This window comes from Montipora foliosa, chromosome 5 (genome assembly GCF_036669935.1).
Source record: "Montipora foliosa isolate CH-2021 chromosome 5, ASM3666993v2, whole genome shotgun sequence".
In the NCBI taxonomy this organism is placed as follows: Eukaryota; Metazoa; Cnidaria; class Anthozoa; order Scleractinia; family Acroporidae; genus Montipora; species Montipora foliosa.
The window spans coordinates 13636452-13655721 of record NC_090873.1 but is presented as its reverse complement, the minus strand read 5'-3'; the positions used below and the strand labels follow the sequence as shown (position 1 = coordinate 13655721).

Here is a 19270-nt window from a genome sequence, read left to right as displayed (position 1 = left end):
CTTCAACGGAATTCGAACCCATGAATTGCCCTTTGCGATGCTGGTGCAATGCTCTACCAACTCGGTGCTATAAAACCACTAAGTTGAGAGCAGGTCAATTTAGTAATGGCGGACCATTACATAGAAAAATTCCAGTTAAAATAAACAGGTGTCCTTTTTAAATCAAGTCTTAAGAATTGGGTCACTTAATGTTTAGTTAACGAAAGAATCGATTTTCTGGTCATAGTGAAGCAATTGTTTAAAGTGGCACTATGATCAAAAAATCATATCCTTTTTTTCTTCAGATTTTGAAAGCGTGTTCGCTTAACACTTAACTGGCAAAGTTTTGAGCTTTGAGTTTTATCCGAAGGCTGTTTATTTTGAGTGTAAGTTTTGGATTTCACGGTCCGCCATTACTCACGTTCAAAACTGACCGATTGGGCATCAGAGGGTTGGATCTAGAGAAAATGACGTCATTTACTCACTAGCTCAAAATTTCAGCGTGTAAACGCAATTTATTATATATGCAAAACACGGGTTTAAAAGTCTGAAAGCCCGAAACTCCCGTGCTGCATATTAATTCAGCCGCGTACACACGCATTGCATTCTTAAACTAGTGAGTCTTTGATGTCATTTTCTCCTCGACCCAGCTCTCTCAAGATTTTAAAGTTAGTAATGGCGGACCAATAAATAAGAAAATTGCAGTTAAAATAAACAGGTGTTTTTTTAAAATCAGAACTTAAAACTAGGATCATTCAGTGTTTAGTTAACATAGTTTTGAAATCCAAAGAAAAAAAAGAAATCTTTTTTTGGTCGTAGTACCACTTTAAGCAATTGTGTAACCTGAATTTTTGGGTATCTGTTAAGACAGATTTTCTTAAATTGTCCAGTTAAGTGCATGGAACACTTCAGTCTTCCTTTCAAATGTATTCTTTACTCTCACGTTACAGCAACTATGAGAGCTATTCAGTTGTGTGTCGTCCTTGGATCACAATTGATGGTACCACCAGCCAGCCGCTACTGAGCATGTTCAGAAACATGGTGCTGATGATAATTTTGAAGAATCCCGGCATTTCAGAGGTTTGTTTGTTTGTTTGTTTGTTTGTTTACATCTACATCCAATGTGATTATTATAACTACAATGTTGAACAAAAATCGTTGGGAAAATGTTACAGAAAAAATGGTCATTCTCTAATTTGTCTGTGTGATAAAGGATCAACTAAACCGTATTTTGTCGTCCCCCTCCCAATGTTGGTTTAGAAAAGGCCAAAGTCTTGCACAGTATATTTCACCACGTTATAAACATTGGTATGGGGAAGAGGGGAGGAGGAAGGGTGGGGGGGGTGGTGAGGGGTTGGGACCAGGCTTTGTTTGTCATGATGCATCTCCAATGCTGATCACTGAGCTCTGTCCTTGTGTGGGCCCATTTCCATCAGTAGGGCTAACGCTCACATGGTTCATATGGGATAGAAATCCAGCACTTCACATTAAGCTCTATTCAGTTAACTCTGTTTAAAACATAAGTGCTACACGGCCTACGTTTCTATAAACGTAACCTTTCCTTGTACTTGCCGGGGACGAGTTGAGCAGGCCGGGCTGCGCAGTACGGATGCGCAGTCTTCAAAATCCCAGAACTCGTACTCGACGTCGCACTCTTTGTCGATGCTAACATTCTTTAATGTTGCTCACAAAAGAAGATAATGTCTATTTTGTTGTTTATTTCATAAGTATTGCTTTCAGGAATACTAATAGAACCATCAAAACGTCGGATAATGTCACTTTAATTTATCCACTGACGCTCGCTAATACGATAGCCAACATACTTCCTCCCTTTTCATTTCAGAGCCAGATTGCTAACCGCGTTTATGATGCGTTGCGACCTGTCCCGTTACGTGAAATCCTCGAGGTATAACATTGTAGTTTTTAAGGGTTCTTTTGCCAAGGGAAGGGTGGATAATCTACAAAAGCAGTGACAATTTAAGGGGAAGCTCCACTAAAAAAACAAAATAACTTTAAACCACAGAACAAAACGTTTACAATTAAAATTGTTCATAATTTTCCCATTGAATGCGTTTGTATCCGAAAAAAGTGAGTTTCAAAAGCGCTTGTTTTGGCTTTCAAATTTCCCTGGCGCCGCCATCTAGAATAATTGTGACGTGTCGTGGTTGCCATATTGTTTCAAAACAAACGCTGTTTTTGTCAGAACAATAGGAAAAGCACGACACGTCATAATTATTCAAGATGGGAAATTTGAAAGCCAACTAAGCGTTTATAAAATTCACTTTTTTCGGATCCAAACGCTTTCATTAGAAACAGTTTTAAAAATCTTAATTGCAAACATTATGTTCTGTGGCTTCAAGTTATTTTGTTCTTTTAGTAGAGGTTCCCTTTATAACACGGAATTTATCTATCTGAATCATTTATGACCTCAGCTCTCCAGTTTGAGTCAACGTAAACCATCCTTTGTGGTACTTTAATCTTAGCTCTACCTTCTCGATGTTTTACTCACCCTTAGGAGATAAAATGGCTGTCTGAAGAGATTAAGCTTAATTTACCATCGTTTGGACATGCCGATTCGCAATTGCATTCTTACTATTGCATGTTACATATCTTCCAGTCATCTCCTTGTCTTGTTTTTATTTGTATTTGTCTTTAGTTTTTAGTTATAGACTCTATCGGTAAGCATTTGTCTGTTTTAGATTTGTTAATAATAATAACAATAGTAATAATAATAATAATAATAATAATAATAATAATAATAATAACAATAACAATAACAATAACAATAATAATGATAATAATAATAATAATAATAATAATAATAATAATAATAACAGAGCGGTTTTCAATTGAGCGTTGTAAAACAAATACCAAATTAATTACTTCGACCAATCACAGCAGGTGCAAAGAGCGCAATGAACCAATCCAAATTCGTAGCAATCCCGTGTAACTTGCTCAATGCGCGGGGAAAATCGTGCGTGTAAGTCGCGATTGGTTTTGGTGTTTTTGTTGATAAACTGGCGCGACCTTTTTCAACCAATCACCAAGCGTAGCAATTTCAATCGCGTAATTACTTTCGCAGCCATTTGAAAACTGCTCTAAGGATAATAATAATAATAATAATAATAATAATAATAATAATAATAACAATAATAATGATAATGATAATAATAATGATAATAATAATATACATAATAATAATAATAATAATAATAATAATATACAAACAGGCAATAAACATTGGTGTTAATTCTCTCTTTCGTAGTAATGACTTAATTAGAAGTACATCTTCCAGGTGGCTTTTCGCCTACTAATTACAAATCAACTGAAATCAAACTTTCTTTCTTTTTTTTTATTTTTTTGAAGTTTTTTAGTAAATATTCCGAGGCAATTCCATTCTAACAAAAAAAATCCAATGCAACGATAGCTTTAGTGAAGGGTATGACCTTTGTACTTATACGAAAGTAAAAGCTATTGTATCAGCAAGAGACTGCTGTTCATAGAGACCTATCGTCCGTCATTAGGGTGGAAAACTGTGTCTCTGTGTTTGTTTTTTTTGTTTCGTTTTTTTCATTTATTTTAAGCCCTTTTGTTTTTTGCTTTTTTTTCGTTTCAGAGTCTTCTCCAAGATGGTTGTATCATTAAGCAGACGCGAATACTACCACCCAAGTTCTCTCTGTTTTCTTCATCCAAGCAAGCAGGTTTGATAAGTCGGTCTTGTTCGTTAGTCATTTAAAGTGCAGCTTTCCTTTATTCGTTTAAGTTTCTGAGGCGACCATTTCATATATATATATATATATATATATATATATATATATATATATATATATTTATATATATATATTTATATATATATTTATTTATATTTTTTTTTTTTTTTTTTTTAATGGAGTAGTCTTAACCAAATACAAAATATCACTAGTTAGTGACAAATACTTTCTTAAATTAATTCATCACGTTTTACATTTTTCCCTCGAGATTTTATTTTTAAATCGTCTTAAAAGTCCTCAAAAATCGCAATTATTTGTCCTGTGACCCAGACAATGAACACGAATGATGGATCCCTTCCCTTCGGTGACTTCAAATTTACTTTGCAAGGCATATTTTTCTTTGTAAGGTGAAATGACAAACTACTTGTGTCATTATCTCGAGAATAAACCAAGCCCTCAAAATATTTCGGTCTTCAGACGCAAGTTAACCTCATGCTAATCGTCGTGAATTGCATGAAAGTTGGAATCTTAGGGAGGTTTGCTGAGTGTATACGCGTAAGATACTCAAGTTCTCATCCGTAATTCACTGTCCCTCGTTGGTTATGGACAGCCCAATGCTTGTCCACCTCCATTTACTACCAGACAATAGGCCACTTCGAAAAGTAACATAATACTCCTTTGTTTGTCCCCCCAAATTTTGCATAAGCATTGTTTCGCATTTCTCTTGGAACTTACAATGGTCCCAAGAGAAAACAAAAACAATGCTTATGCAAAATTTGGGCAGATAAACAATGTGGCTTTATTATCATGCAAACGTTGTGTGCTTTGTTTCGGAGAAAAATCAAGGTTACTGATCACGTGAGTGAAACACTATTTACCCATCGCCAGTCGCTGACCAATAGACCATTTTAGCTTCCCATTTTAGACCACGTGATGTTACTCTTCTAAGGAACAGTTTCTTTCAAATATCGTCTTGTGCACGTGCATGTGTACGCATAACTTACATCACGTGGTCTTAAATGGGCAAAGAAAACGTTCATGCTAAAAGGTCTTTTGCCCGTCTAACGCAAATGACTTAATCCAGAAAGGACACCGATGACAAGTTATTCATTGCTCAAAGTCTTTTTATCCAAGTCAATAATTTATTTTTCAGAGTCAAGCCAAGTCATGACTTTCTTCACACCGGCAGTGGATTGTTTGATTAAGCGTATCACGAACGAGCGCTCAAGATAAACGTGGAAACTGAGTTGTGTGTGGCTTTAGCGTTCCATCACAATAATGCACTTGCCCAGGCGACCGGTTGCACGTGACATCTTCCTTCCATGCTGCAAGGTGCACGTGGACAGTAAAAAAATGGACAGAACCACCCGCGGCGAAAAACCAATTCCAGTCAGTCTTATTCGAATCCAGAAGGTCAGGATTCATTCATTTTAATTGACAACAATCTGCGTAACCATCCATTCGTTGCTTTTTCCCACAGTTAGCGGTTAAGAACGGTTTACAACAAAGTAAAGAACGGAAATTTCCATCAAACAGGCGTTTAACTAATAGAGTAGCAGAGAACGTAATTGTTTTCTTTATTTGTTTTGAAATAAAAGAATTACTTCATGTTGCAAATGCCTTTGTGGTATCCTTTTTCTAAGTAACTACGAGGGGTGCGGCAATGACAACGCCACAAAACTATGACTGATTTCATTGGTTAAAAGAGAATAAAATAATCCTGCCCCACGTGCGACACGCACGTCACTTTAGTTCATTTCTCTCCCGTACTCAACAAAACATGAGGGAGTTCAAGAAACGACGACGGCTACGGCAACGACAACACCAAAAAGCAGGAATATTATTCGTTAAAAGAACCAAAATGTTCGTGCTGCACGTGCGGCACGCATTTTTGAACATTTCTCGCCCGTAGTCGTCAAAACTACTACTTGAAATAACCAAATTTAAGTTTTTGACGGCAACGTAGACGAACTACACTCTAGTTATAGGACATTTCGCCCATATTCTCTGCCGTACTCGTCAAAACTGCTACGTGAAATGACCAAATTTAAGCTTTTAACGACAACGTGGACAGACGTTAACTATCAGTAGAGTTATTTTCACAGACTTATGAAATTAGAGTTAGACTTAAGTTTCCAAAATCCTTAATTCAAGATTTTGGAAGGCCTAAATCCTGAATTCAGAAATACAGAAATACAAAAAGTATCTTAAATATGCATAAAAGCTAACCTTAGGCACAAACGTTTTTAGGCCTAAGGTTAGCTCCCAAAATCTTGAATTCGAGATATTAGAAACTTAACTAACTCTACGACATAACTCTATGAAAATAATTCTAAGAATAGCTGTCCCCACGTGGACAAGCTACAATGAATCTTTCAGTCTCCCTCTTTACTTCAAATCCGTCCGTACCTTACCAACCATTTATGGGACGCTTCGCCCATATTGTATAATTTATCGCAAAAATTGAATTTTAGAATCACTTAATTTCACTTTCAAATTTCCCGGGCGCCGCCATTCTTGAATAATTGTGGTCACAATTCGCGGGTAACACTGCACTGTTACCCTCTGACGTCATTGGTTTTGCACTGTTACCCGCTGAGAGACTTTTGGCGGGAAACAGTTTTGTTATTAGATGTCATGTGACCTCGAAGTAACCACTGAGAGCGCGTGCTGCTGGGGAAAAAACTCAGCTATATAACAAAACCCTTGTTTGTCCCCCAAATTTTGGCCAACCTTGGTTTTTGTTTTCACTTGGACAATTACAATTCCCAAGAGAGAAGCTGGAAACAATGCATATGCAAAATTTGGGGGAACAAGCAAAGAGTATTATGGTATTTTCCAAAGTGGCATAGAGGGCAACCACGACACGTCACAACTATTCAAGAATGGCGGCGCCCGGGAAATTTGAAAACCAAAGCGAGCGTTTTTGCAATTTATTTATTTCAGATTGAAACGCTTTCATTGGAAAAATTGGGAACAGTGTTTATTGTAAAAATTATGTTCTGCGGTTTCAAGTTATTTTCATGTTTTAATGGAGGTTCCCTTTAAAACCTCAAACTCGGTGATTTCACGTTGTTACACAGCGTACAGCAAAAAAATGCTTGCAGCACGTGCAGCACCATTCTTTTTCCTCCTTTGACCAGTGACATTATTGTTTTGTGCTGAGAAAGTTTAATTGATTTAAAGAGTTTATTGAATATGCGACATAGAAAATACAGGTGCAACTCAGTCCGGAAATAGCAAAAGCTAATCGAGGTGCACAGAAGTAGAATTGTCACAATCCGTATTACTTTAAATAAATAATAATTACCTTAGGTTCATCATTATATTTGGGATTTTGCTCAATATTACATAACGAAATACGTCAAATATCGCTGTCATATTTTTTTGGCATAACCTGCGTCGTTTCTTTCACGAAAAAATCTGTCTTTCTCGGACATTAAACAAAACTGCGAGAAGCGTTTTTCTATTTAGTCTTGTCGGAGTTCCAGTGCGAATTTTACTTCCCAGAACCGTTAAGAGAAGCAGGCGAAGAGGCAAGCACCGAAAAAGAATAAACAAGTCTCAAGGAATAGAAAACCATGCGCAAGAGAGTCAATATAATAAAAACCTCAGTTATTGAACTATTGTAGCATGTTCGGACCTATATACCACACAATCCCACACAAGTGAATAGTGCTCTCCGAGCGCGCTGATTGGGCAACGCGAAGGTGATTATCCAAGTACTTTTCATCTCCACTTCGTTGAGTTATTGTTAAGGGCCCACAGACGTATTTTTCGCGCGTTGCTAAGGAGGTGAAATGTTACCTCCGGTGACTGACATCATCATATCGTGAGCTGACCAGGAAACCCACTGACAAGCAAAAACATCCGCACGAACTGTTGTTTCCATCGAAGGTTTTTTCTCGCCCCCTCAAACTCGTTCTCTGCGCCTGCGTTAACGAACTGACGGCAGATTTGAGAAAAAGCTAAATTTCCGGCGGTCTTTAAATTGAATTTTTTTTTTTTTTTTTAGTATGGCACGTTTCACCTCCAAATAAAGAATATAGCTGAGCATTGATTTTTTCAAATCATCTTTTTTGAAAATTTTATGGGTATTTCAGTATCGTTTATCTCTCTAAAAAGAACATTTTTCAAAATAAAAAGAAAACCATGCTTGGCTGGATGCAAAAACGAATACAAATTATGAAACCAAAATAATGCCAAATTCTCTCAAATTAGTTAGCTGTTACATCCTTAGCAACGCACCCCAAAAAATACGTCAGTAGGCCCTTAAGGCAAGTTCGTCTTTGTCGGACTATTAACACTCTGTTTTGGGCAGCGCTTCTTCTGATTTCAGTCCTGCAAGGCAATCAGTATGTTTTTGTTTAGGGCTACCGCTACCGGTACCGTTAATTTTACGTGGTATGCATGCCGTACTATGGTTCTCTTTATTTGTCGAGTTGGTACCCGAGCTATAAATTGAACTGGAAGAAACGTTCTCCAGCACGGCACGAAAAAAACGAGTTTGGTAAGATATTAAATCTGGAGATCTTTCAAACATAAAGTTGTCCGGGCTACAGAAGAGCGCCCGCTGAAGTGGCCAATCGCGGCGCGCACATCATTTGAGAGATGAACATATAAGTGTATTTGCCGTTTCTTTTACAAAATTTGGCTTTAAATTCGTTTTAAAACCTACTTAGCTATGTGAGTGAGCAAGTGAAAGGCGTTGGTCAATTTCCGAGATGACTTCCAATTCTAGCAAAAAGTATTGTTTTCGACGTCATGAACTTTATAGACCGTATTCGTAAATGGCGGCTAAGTAATTATTCTTTTGTCTTTATGCTAATCATCCTAACTAGCTTCGTAAACACACAGCAAAATTCAAAAGAATTTTTGTTCCAAAGTAAAATAATCGTGCTGCACATGCGCAGTCGAACGTAATTTAGCACGTATTTTTTGCGGTACTATGCATAACGGCGTGAAATTACCAAAATTAGAGATTTTGAAGACAACGTGGGCATACAAATGTGAGCCTTTTTCATTCTCCGTTTTTACTTTGAAACCGTTCTTACTCAATTTATTTTTAGGATGCTTCGCCGTCATTGTACCTCAAACTTTGCGGGCAACATATTCTTTGATTGCACTCACGTGATAAGACGACCAAGTTGGTGCCAAAACAATAGAAAAATGTAGCTAAGTTTTGCATAATAATAGAGTCAAATTCCCAAAAGACTTTTTTCTCTATTGTTCTTTACACCAACATGGCCGCCGTGACGTCAGATGCAATCAAAGAATTCCGACCGACCGGGTGGTTCATGAAATCCTCCGTTCGGTGTCCTTTCTCATTAATTAACCTGGAGTATCTCTGCTCCTCCCTGGATGGGATTCAAGTACATGACAAGGTGACCCCTAGCAAGGAATTGCCGGTGGCGCCTTACAATCCGGGGTGAAGAGAGGAAATGCAAGAGTAAAGAGCATTGCCCAACGAACACAACTTGGCGATCTGGCCACCCCCTGAATCGCTAACCATTCTTCGTGCAACCCGGGCCAGAATCCTAAACAATAGGCCAATAGGCCTCCCCTTCCTCTCTATTTTGTGCCAACGCGTTGCGTTGTCCCTATTCTGTTTTGTTGAAGGAAAATGTTGATTTTGGCCGGAGATTCGTCCGAACGTCAGGCAGCCAACTATATTCTACTGTTAATTGGTAAAAGGAGGATATACTGCGACTGTATCACGCTTTAGACCACTATACGGCGAATGCGTCGTAACTGCGACAGAATCAAACCTCACCTTGAATTACTCGGGGAGATACAGCGAATAATTTAATTGAATTCAAATGCTGCAATGAGGCTTAGTAAATAATTACCTAAACTTTGCAACTCTATACTATATTAAGGAAATTTTCCCACAAGATTACTCAAGTTGAAACACACAAGTCGGTCAGTATAGAGTGTTTTCACTCACGTGATCAGTAACCTTGCTTTTCCACCGAAAAAAAAAAAGGAAAACGTTTGCATAATAAAAGAGCTCAATTCCCGGGTGATTAGTTCGGTACACCAACATGGCCGCCGTTCCATTGTCATGATGTCACGTGACAACACTCTATCAGTGGTTTTCACGTGACGTAATGGGGGCCATGTTGGTGTACTGAACAATTATAGCGAAAACGCCTTTTGGAAATTTGGCCCTAATATTATGCATAACGCGAGCGACATTTTGCTTTGGTTTTGTACACCAACATGGGCGTCTAATCACGTGAGTGCAAACCAAGAATAGATCTTTCAGTTGCTTCTTTTATTTGTCAAGCAGCATTCATTTACGCCACTGTCACCTCGGTCTCAAGGAATTGGTTGAAAACCACCAATCGGAACTAATGGAGTTATCCACTCCTTACGTTTTTCATCAGGCCTGGCGACTCCGATGTCTTAAAAATCAGTCAACCAATTCGAATTCAAGAAGTGGTTAATTAATTGAATTAGTTGTTCCTTTTAAAACAGTAATGCAGTACTAACAGTGTCACAATCTTTTGTTTATCCGACATGGAAACCCCAAGGCCGCGATTTCTGGCTAACTGTGGTGTACCGAAATTTAGCTGTTAACGGAGCTCGAATAATGTGATTGGTTTTTATTGATTGATTGATTGATTGATTGATTGATTGATTGATTGACTGATTGATTGATTGATTATGGGATTGTGAAGAGTGTACATGTTTGATGGAAGACATGTTGATATGTTGAAGGGATGAAATGTTAGCGAGTCAAAGCCCCTAAATCACTGCAGTTCCGTATAAGGGAATCTTTGCTGACGTCATTGCTTACGTTTTGTTTCACCAACGTATCGTGCTATTTACAAATTGACTTCAAATGTCAAGAACTTGTTAAACTCTAATAAATCTCTAAATATAGGCGTTTTTAATCCTTTCAGCTTTGATAACGACTGAGCCAGTTATTAGCCATCAAAACTGAAAAATTCTTGGGTGACAAAGGCGCTAATATAATAATTGCATACATTCTTTGTAAAATCCCAATTTTCAAAGCATCATTGCTCAGAGATTATCTGGTATTTTCAGAGAGAGCTTATTATGCAATACACTTTCAATATTCAGTACTTTGTTCTCGGCTGACTAATTAGAAAACAATAGCATTTTTGTTAATGAGGCAAAAAATGTAAACAAAGATTTCCCTGTAAAAAAGACAAAAAGCGAATGATAGATCTTTGGTTCTTTTGCGCCTTAGCAGGGAAAATTGAGAATAAAAGAACGTTGCTAATGGTTACAAAAACAGAGCCACTGCGGTTGTGCGTATTTTGCAACCGGCTAGAGGTTGTTAACTTCGGTAATGAAAGAAAGTATCACGTGCCCACGCTCCCCTCCAAGAACTGAAGTAGACCCGCCTGTCTTGCATCAAACCTGAAAGGTTTGGATGTTAGCCATCGGGTTCAGTTAGTGACACAGTAACGAAGTTTGCAGGTGTCTGTTTTGGTCAGGTTGTACACATAGAATAACCCACAGTTCCTAACACTTATTACCAGCTGCCAGTTGCAACATTTGCCGCTCCAGTTGAAGCACACGGTCCTGCTTACAATGCCCTCCTTGGGGCTTGGGTGAGGTCCGTTTAGCCAGCCTGTTGCATGTGTGTTACACTTGTTGGGTGCTATGCAGGTAGTTGGCATTTTGAAACCTGATGTGCTGTTAAAGCGGTACCAGCCGGTTGCAAGTGTTTCGTCGCATTTCTGTGATGAGCCTATTGTTGCATGTGTCACACTGCGGTCAATTTCCTGGTTCAGAATATAGGAGTTGCATTCCTGGCCTGAGAAGATAGAAACATCCAGGATATTTGTTAGGAAGACGAATTGAAATTTAAAAAAAAGGAAAAACATCTTTTCCTCCGGAGGTCTCATTACACCATTACCACATTTCATTGTTGCATTATACACCTCATTCCAAAATGGCCGTCATTTTAGTATTCTTTTGTTTGCTTGCAAATTAGCCCTTGTTGACTCGTTCTCAAAAGAAAATTTAACATTGAACGAGGCAAAAAGGGGTAATTCACTTTGCATGCAAACAAAAGAATACTAAAATGGTGGCCCTTTTGGAATAAGGTGTATAACACAGAAAATTACTTTCCGAGCATCCGTGTTAATAGCGATTGCTTGTATTTTTGTATCACAGAGATTTCAACACGGTTTGAATTCTGTTTCCACACAGCTGTCGGTCTTTTTCAATGCCCGAATCAGGTGTTGTTGAAAATTTTTGGAAAAATTGTGTTTCTCCATAATTTTGAGGATATCTTGCGTATGAGAGAGGTAGTGAGATGGTAATGGTTTACAACGGGTTTTCCGATTCCCGGACAGGGCCCAGTCCTCGGGCGCAATAAACTGCAACTACCACTAAAAACATCGAACAACGTTTAGAGCGTTATTGGGATTCAACTTACCTGCCAAAGATGAGCCAATGTAATTCTAAAATATCTCAATTGTGCTTCCTTGCAACGCACCGTTTTCAAAAATAGGAAGAATTATGCACAATCTGCAAAAGCGTACTTGGACCCCAGAAACTTTTTTCTTCGGTTCAGTTTTTTTTTGGTTGCTGCTTGTCTCATGACCACAGAGGACATGAAGATTACTTGGCTTCTCTTAGTTTCAGTAGTGGAAAAAAATCCTCTAATTTCGTCTGTGATATTTGAAAAGGTCCTAGAAGGAGCCAACAACCAGGAAACGACAACTCCAAAACTAGGTTATGTCATGGCGTCTTCTCAGATCAAACGATTTTTAGACGAGTTCTTGAGATTTGGTCTTGACGGGTGCACGTGACCATCCTCAGTCCCAATGTTAACAATATCTCATGCAAGACTTTTTATATTATCTGGAAAGGTCTAGTTTCGGGGAAAATCAATCTAAAAATAACTCGGTCCATAATAGCGTCCAGTTCCGGATCCTGGTCTTAGCCATTCTTTCTCTAATTACCTAATAAGCCTCTTTTGTTGGTTTTTGGGTTTCATTCATCTTGTATCAAACTCGCACATTTAATAATTTTTATTTGAATCTTTAGTATTTGTACTGTAAGGACTCACCGAGACCAAGTTCGCAACGATCGCCAGTTAAATAAGCTGGGCATGTGCAGTTGAAGCCATTGATGACGTCGATACACGTTCCACCATTAAGACATGGGTTGCTAGAACATTCGTTAAAATCTAAGAAAATAAAACATGAGATGAAAAATTGGTTAGAATTCCCAAACTTTCAAACTAATCGAATGTCAGTTAAGAATTGGGAAGTGCAAATTAATAGAAATTGGGAACGGCAAATTAAAGTTACCCACGAATCATCTTTCTTTCAATAACTGAACCAGATACAAGAAAACTGAAGAAAACTCGAAGAAAAGAACACGGGTGTTGTTAGTAAAATGAGTAGGCAGTGAGGGCATTGGAGCAGGGCGCTTGCAATGATATTTTCAAGACCCCTTCTGATCGCTACTTGAATTTGATCCTGGCAGTCCCTGGTTCAACTTCTCGTCTGGTGCAGCAGTTGACTGTCTTAACAGTGGTTGTTCTTGTTCTGCTCTGTCGTTTCGTTGATCATGTTGTTCCCTGAAAGGTCCCTATGGGTATGGTCAATTACGTTTGTATGTAAGTAAGACAACGGGTAACGATCTAACGAGAATTTGAAAATTTGTTCATAATTAATTTAACACGATGATCTTGAAAAGAAACTTACGTGCTTCGTTTCGCAGTTGTCTTCAAATACAAAAATCCCTTCGCAGAATTTAAATGTTAAGGAACTTTGCCCGGACCCTTTTAAAGTAGAAATATCGTCATTACCCCAAGAGAAAAAGAGGGGCAGAAAGGGAGTGTAGGAGCCGATCTTTAGCCGGGATATGTTAATTTCCAGAAAACTATTTTTAGATCGGAAATCTGTTTTCCCGGACGTCCGCAACTAGTAATCAGACGTCATACAACACTATCTGGTATTGTGCAATGGTGGATGTTGGATTTTCAGTATGGTTTTAGGAGTAGTATTATTCATTCAATAAGCTATTAGATTCAAAGAAATTGTGGAATCTCTCCCACTTCGGGTTTTGGGGAAAAATGTACCGAGAGTCTACTACCCAAGAGTAAGAATTACTCAAATTGGCCTAGTCCCCATCAGCGTCAGATAAATGTATATTTTTAAACTACGTTTTGCTGGAAAATAAAAAGTGGACTTAATGGGCTAACTCATTGTTGTACCCAATTCAAATCCTTTGGGAATAAAACGTTTTGTTCCAGGTATACAAATACAATACACAAAAATCCTAACCTGTGAGCAGAGGTCCTTCGATCTTCGTAGGTAAGTCAACTGGGAGGAAGGGACCTTTCTGATTATGGGTGATTTGAAGACAGTGTAGTCTTGCATGCTATTTAAATCCCGAATCGATAACAATTCAATAAAAAAAAAGCCAGAAACACTTACCGGTTTCACAGTGGCTACCAGTGAACCCCTTTTGGCATTGGCATGAATACTCTCCCTCACCTTGATACTCGCAGGTTGCACCACTTTTGCATCGGGATCCTGTGCACGTTATGACAACTGAAAAAAAGAAAAGAACATTTCTTTGTTTTTCAATGCATTCCACCGCCAGAAATAATACTTTATTAGTATAATTACATAGGTGGTTATTGAAAATTCTCTGAGCTAATTGGTTGCACTTGAGGTGACTATTACACGATAATCGCCAAAGCAGTTTTTTTTTCAAAATGGCTGTAAGCCGTTTTCTTGAGGTCACAGATGAAGAAATTTATTGTTTTAAAGAAAATTTATAGTTTTCAAATAATCAACTATGTAATTATACCAACCTCGTACCCAGGGCTTTTCTGCCAGGGAATGAGGTTTCAATTATTCTGAAACAATTATTCACCTCAGGCTCGGTTAATATCGGTGAATGAAAACCGAGACGAAGTCGAGATAATTTTTAAATGTTCGAAACATTTAGGACGACAACAGACGAAGTTAGGCCGTTGCGAGTAATCTGTCAGTTTGAACTCCAGCTGAATTATTATTTATCATTAGGGAATTACTGACTGGAATACGACTATGAATTTAAGTTTTCAGTTCTGAGCAATAGCGTACTTTCAGATGCACATGATCGTGCAGCGTGTAACTTGCAACTCTTTTCCTTGAAACAAAGCTGGGGCAGTTTTAGGACGCCAATTTTATGCCCAAATGTGGACAAAAATGGAATCGAAGCTGGAAAAAATGCACCAGCTACGTTACATCCAAATAAACAAGTTTTTTTTTAACTAAAAAAACCCCAGCTATGAACCAGAGCTAAACGCTTTAAGGTCATGATCTTTTGGTACTTTGTAATTGTAGAGGTTAACTTAATCTTCACGGTGCTTGTTCTCAGAACTAAAATCTCGTACTGAGTCAAAATACAATTAGAGCAATTATCAATGTGACAAAACTGTACGACGGTAAACGTAACAGTTAACCTCGAAGCCTGACATCTGCCCATTTCCTAAGTTTCAAAAACTATTTCCAGCAGGAGCCCATGATCATGAGTGGGAGCCTCCCTATGGAGTATATCCTTCAGTCAACCTTTGCGCGTATCTTTCTATTTTTAGAACTCACCCTCCCGCAGGAGACTCACATTTACATCAATTTACACCAATTTGCACAATTTGCATGCATCGTTTTTGCTATTTTTGTCTTCGTTTGACAATAACTTTATTTTGATTGGCCATTCTAAACAGTGCGTGCAGAGCAAAAGAACTCGTGGAGATCTGATGCTCGCAAAGGTTGACTGATAGGACTTGTATGGGAGAGGCAAGCTCCTAATCATGGACTCCTGTTTCCATCCAGGTGTTTCAGAGTAATTGAAGTCAAAATTGGGGGAACATGCCTCCCAAATCCTTAAGTCAATTTATGATAATGCATTTACGTTTTCCTCTATCTTCTCCATAAATTTCTAAGCGGGTACGAGTAACCATTAACTTTGCTGTCAGTACTTACCTCCCTTTTCCATATCACAATAAGCCACAGCGGGCTTGTTCTCATGGCCTCCCGAAAATAGCCAGTATCTACCATTAGGCGCTTGTCCCCCAGACGCGTCCTTAATTTCTTGGCACGAAACTGCAGGTTGCAGTGGAGATGAGCCAAGAAATGCTGTTGTGAAATATATTAAATTCATGATAGTGAGGGTGGTATCCAATCGCGTCCCATCCGTTAAGGGTTTTACCATGCTCGACATTGTAATTAAGATTTTTGACTTTCATCGAGATGCTCGGCCCGGTAATGAGCTAACGAGGTGAGCACCTGGCAAAAAGACAAATTTTGTACCCAGGTTCCTCTCTCCACGAAAAAGAAAGATCCAGGCATAATCGAGCTAAGTCGCCAGCCTCGATTCAGAATTAAACTGTTATTACATTTATTTTTATTTCTGGATCCAAAGGGTCATCTTGGTTACCTTATCTCTATCATTCTCAAGCCGTTTAAAAATAAAATATTAGCTAAGTTAAGAAACGTGCAAGACGGTAAGATATGATTTTTGCTTTAAAAATAGCTTTCCAAATTCAGAAAAAGAAAATATGAAAATTAGGTCAGATCCTAGTACATTTTAATGTCGCTCTAGGTAAATCGAAATTTGCTGTCATGGAAACATCCAGAGGGAGAAAGGACGACGCAACGACAATGCCACAAATTACTTTCAATCATTGGTCAGAAGAGGAAAAATAAATCGTGCTGCACGTGCGGCACGCGTTTTAGAGGATGTTTTTGTGGTACTCCACAGACGAACCAAGTTGTTATCGATGACCTTTCGGTTGTCGATAACAAAACAATGCGTGTGTGAATCACGACACAAACAGCGAAAAATCAAGACTTCGACAACAAAGTTTGTAAACGACAACTAAATTATATTTCCCAGTTTTGAAAAGGAAAACTACTTTAGTTGTCGATGACAAACGCGGCCTTTTTGTTATCGACAACTCCCTTTCTCCCGACTGTGAGCAAGTCATCAATAACTAAAGTTTATTTCGCAGCGACGCAAATGATTTTTGAAGTCAGCGGTTCTTTTTTTCTTGTTACTATTTTTCCCAGGCTCCTGCAAAACGTACCGGCTATCGACAACTAAAAGTTTCGTCAGTGGAAATGCATTTCCTAACATTAACAGTTGTCGATTGAATCAAGTTGTTGACTGTAAGCAGTAGTCGATAACAACTTTCCTCGTGTGTGGAGGAAGGAGGGCCTTCGGTGAAATCACCAAATTTGTTGTTTTGACGACAACTCGCGCTGGCGTACAAATGTGAATCTGACGCAATGGCCTCCCACTAATGTGGCCAGGGTTCGCTTCCAGACTCGGCGTCATATGTGGTTTGAGTTTGTTGGTTCTCTCGTCTGCACCGAGAGGTTTTCCTTCGCGTACTCCGGGTTTCCCTTCTCTTGATAAACCAACATTTGATTTTATTTACCTTTATTTTTAGTTTCAGTTTACAACAGTGTCCCAATTAGTGCTCCAGCGCTAGAACGACTAGACACATAAAGTTCCTTTCCTTTTTTTTTCTCTTTCATTCTCTATTCTTACTGTGAAACCGCCCGTACCATGCTTCTCTAACACTATACGATGTGAACGAGAAGGAATAATAGCGAAAGGGGCGACGAGGGTGTCGTCGTCGACTTAAGGCCTGTTTTAAACGTCGCAGTTTGCATGTGCCGAATCTAATGCAAATGAAAAAATCTATTGTTTTCGCTCGTTTGCATTAGATTCAGCACATGTGAAATGCGACGTCTAAAACGGGCCTTAAGTCCCTAATGCTAATTGCTATAAATGTGAAGTAATTGAGGTTCACTTTTTCAAACCATCTCAAAACCATCTAATACCACATTCACAGACTTAACAGAAAATAATATACCCTAACATCCGGAAATGAACACAGCGCAAAAAGCGTAAACCTCTTCTCCTAAGGTACCAACACACCGTTTGGTATACAATAGGCCATTTTCGAGTTCATGTCTGCCTCCTCTTCAAAGCGATTCTAAGTGCGAAGTTTTTCTTACGAAAATTAGTTTTCATTCATATTTAAAGTAGAACCAATTAACATCACAAAAAATTTGCTCTTAGATTCGCTTGCAAGAGGAAACAGACATGAACACTGAAATAGAATTTTTAACACTCATTCTATATTAAAAGAGCGTCTAGTTTTTAAGTAAGTTTTTTTTTGTGATTGAGCCTCAAAATGCCCTTTAAATCAATGCGGACATAGAACTAAAAAACACTAACGGCGTGCTTGCGACTAAAGTTCTTAATTGAAGTAATTTTCTTATGAACAAGTGCATGTGTTAAGTTGAGTCAAGCAGTCAGTGACCACTCGTCCAAACAAGATAAGAGCTAAAGTGACATTTACCTCTGTGTGGGTTGTCCAAGTAAAATGAGTTTGAATATGGAACAAGGTCGCGTTGGAAATTTAAAGACTTTGTTCGGTTGTTTAACTCGCAGACGTGTTGATATCTATGGAAGTTTAAGCTTTGACACAGAGTGTCAGCTTTACATTTGTTATAGCATTCAAGCATGTCATGGACGACAGATTGTTCGTAGCTGTGTTTCAGAAGTGAAACTCCTTCGATGGATGTCACGCATTTATCAGCGCCTAAGAGCAGGCAGTGGCTGTAGACGTAGAATTGAAGCCCCAAAATGAGAAAAGATGTCTTGAGAACTGCAGTAAACACAAGTAAAAATAATATTAACATATTTTAATGGGATGACAATTTTAGTTAGAAAAACGGCTAACAATACTGATGGTTTCCGAGTGAAACAAGTGTTCGACGTGCCATCGTCTGGCAAAACAGATGCCGGATTTGATATTCAATGGAATAAAACAGATTTAAGAGAAGGCTTAACCTTCAAAACATCATTTGTTGATACACTGAAGACATTTGCAGCGCTGCGCGCAGGACATACAAGATAAAGCGATCATGAATCAAGTAGTTTGAATTTCAGTTAACTGTTACATTATCTCAACGGTCATGCTGACTCGGAAATGAGATTTTGCGAACAGTTTTAAAGAAATGCATTCTACCTTCTCTCTCTTGCATTGTCTTTTTTCTCTCTGTTGCTTTGACTTGAATTCACTAATTCAAAGAAATAAGGAGCTGGATTGCACCGAGTCAAAAATAAAAATAAAACACATTTTTAACAACATAAGGAAATTAAAGGCACCTGTTCAACAACTAATTCTGGGCTTTTATGTTTGTTTGACTGTCAGCGTTTTGCTGTTGGTTGCTTCAATTACTACATTTTCTGATTAAAGGCGCAATTGAAAGCAAATATTATTACAGGTGTTAATTTTCCCAGAGCTTAAAAGCAAAATGAAAAAGGCATTCATCGAAAGACAAATCACATAACCTTGAATTGTTAAATATGATATGGCGACAAATTTTCATATTGATTAAAGGGGACATTGAAGGGTAAAAGACAGATTAAAATCGATTGAGTCTGACTCCTTGGAGTCAATAGAGAGATTTAGCAAAGACAACGACGACGGCAACAAGAACGTCACAAATTTGCATATTTAGTGGGCAAAAGCAATGGCTTTGCACGCCCTGCGCGTGCGTTTTCACTTTTGT

At 38.4% G+C, this 19270-nt stretch overlaps 2 protein-coding genes across 3 annotated transcripts in view; one reads left to right on the top strand and one right to left on the bottom strand.

Annotated features, from left to right (window-relative positions):
- Positions 1-5287, top strand: part of LOC138003672 (general transcription factor 3C polypeptide 1-like) — a 103782-nt gene extending 98495 nt beyond the window's left edge. For both annotated transcript variants that reach the window (XM_068849870.1, XM_068849869.1), the window contains exons 38-41: positions 930-1059; positions 1823-1885; positions 3596-3680; positions 4843-5287. In XM_068849870.1, coding sequence (XP_068705971.1) covers positions 930-1059; positions 1823-1885; positions 3596-3680; positions 4843-4922 — 358 coding nt within the window. In that variant the 3' untranslated portion in view covers positions 4923-5287. The remainder of the gene's footprint in view (positions 1-929; positions 1060-1822; positions 1886-3595; positions 3681-4842) is intronic.
- A 4956-nt stretch (positions 5288-10243) lies between these two features.
- On the bottom strand, positions 10244-18854 carry LOC138002960 (uromodulin-like). The gene is made up of 6 exons (XM_068848925.1): positions 18724-18854; positions 18052-18360; positions 15662-15814; positions 14123-14239; positions 12745-12864; positions 10244-11481 (listed from the first exon to the last, which is right to left on the bottom strand). The coding sequence occupies exons 1-6, from the start codon at positions 18737-18739 to the stop codon at positions 11111-11113; spliced, it is 1086 nt and encodes a 361-aa protein (XP_068705026.1). The 5' UTR covers positions 18740-18854; the 3' UTR covers positions 10244-11110.
- Positions 18855-19270: the final 416 nt, after the last annotated feature.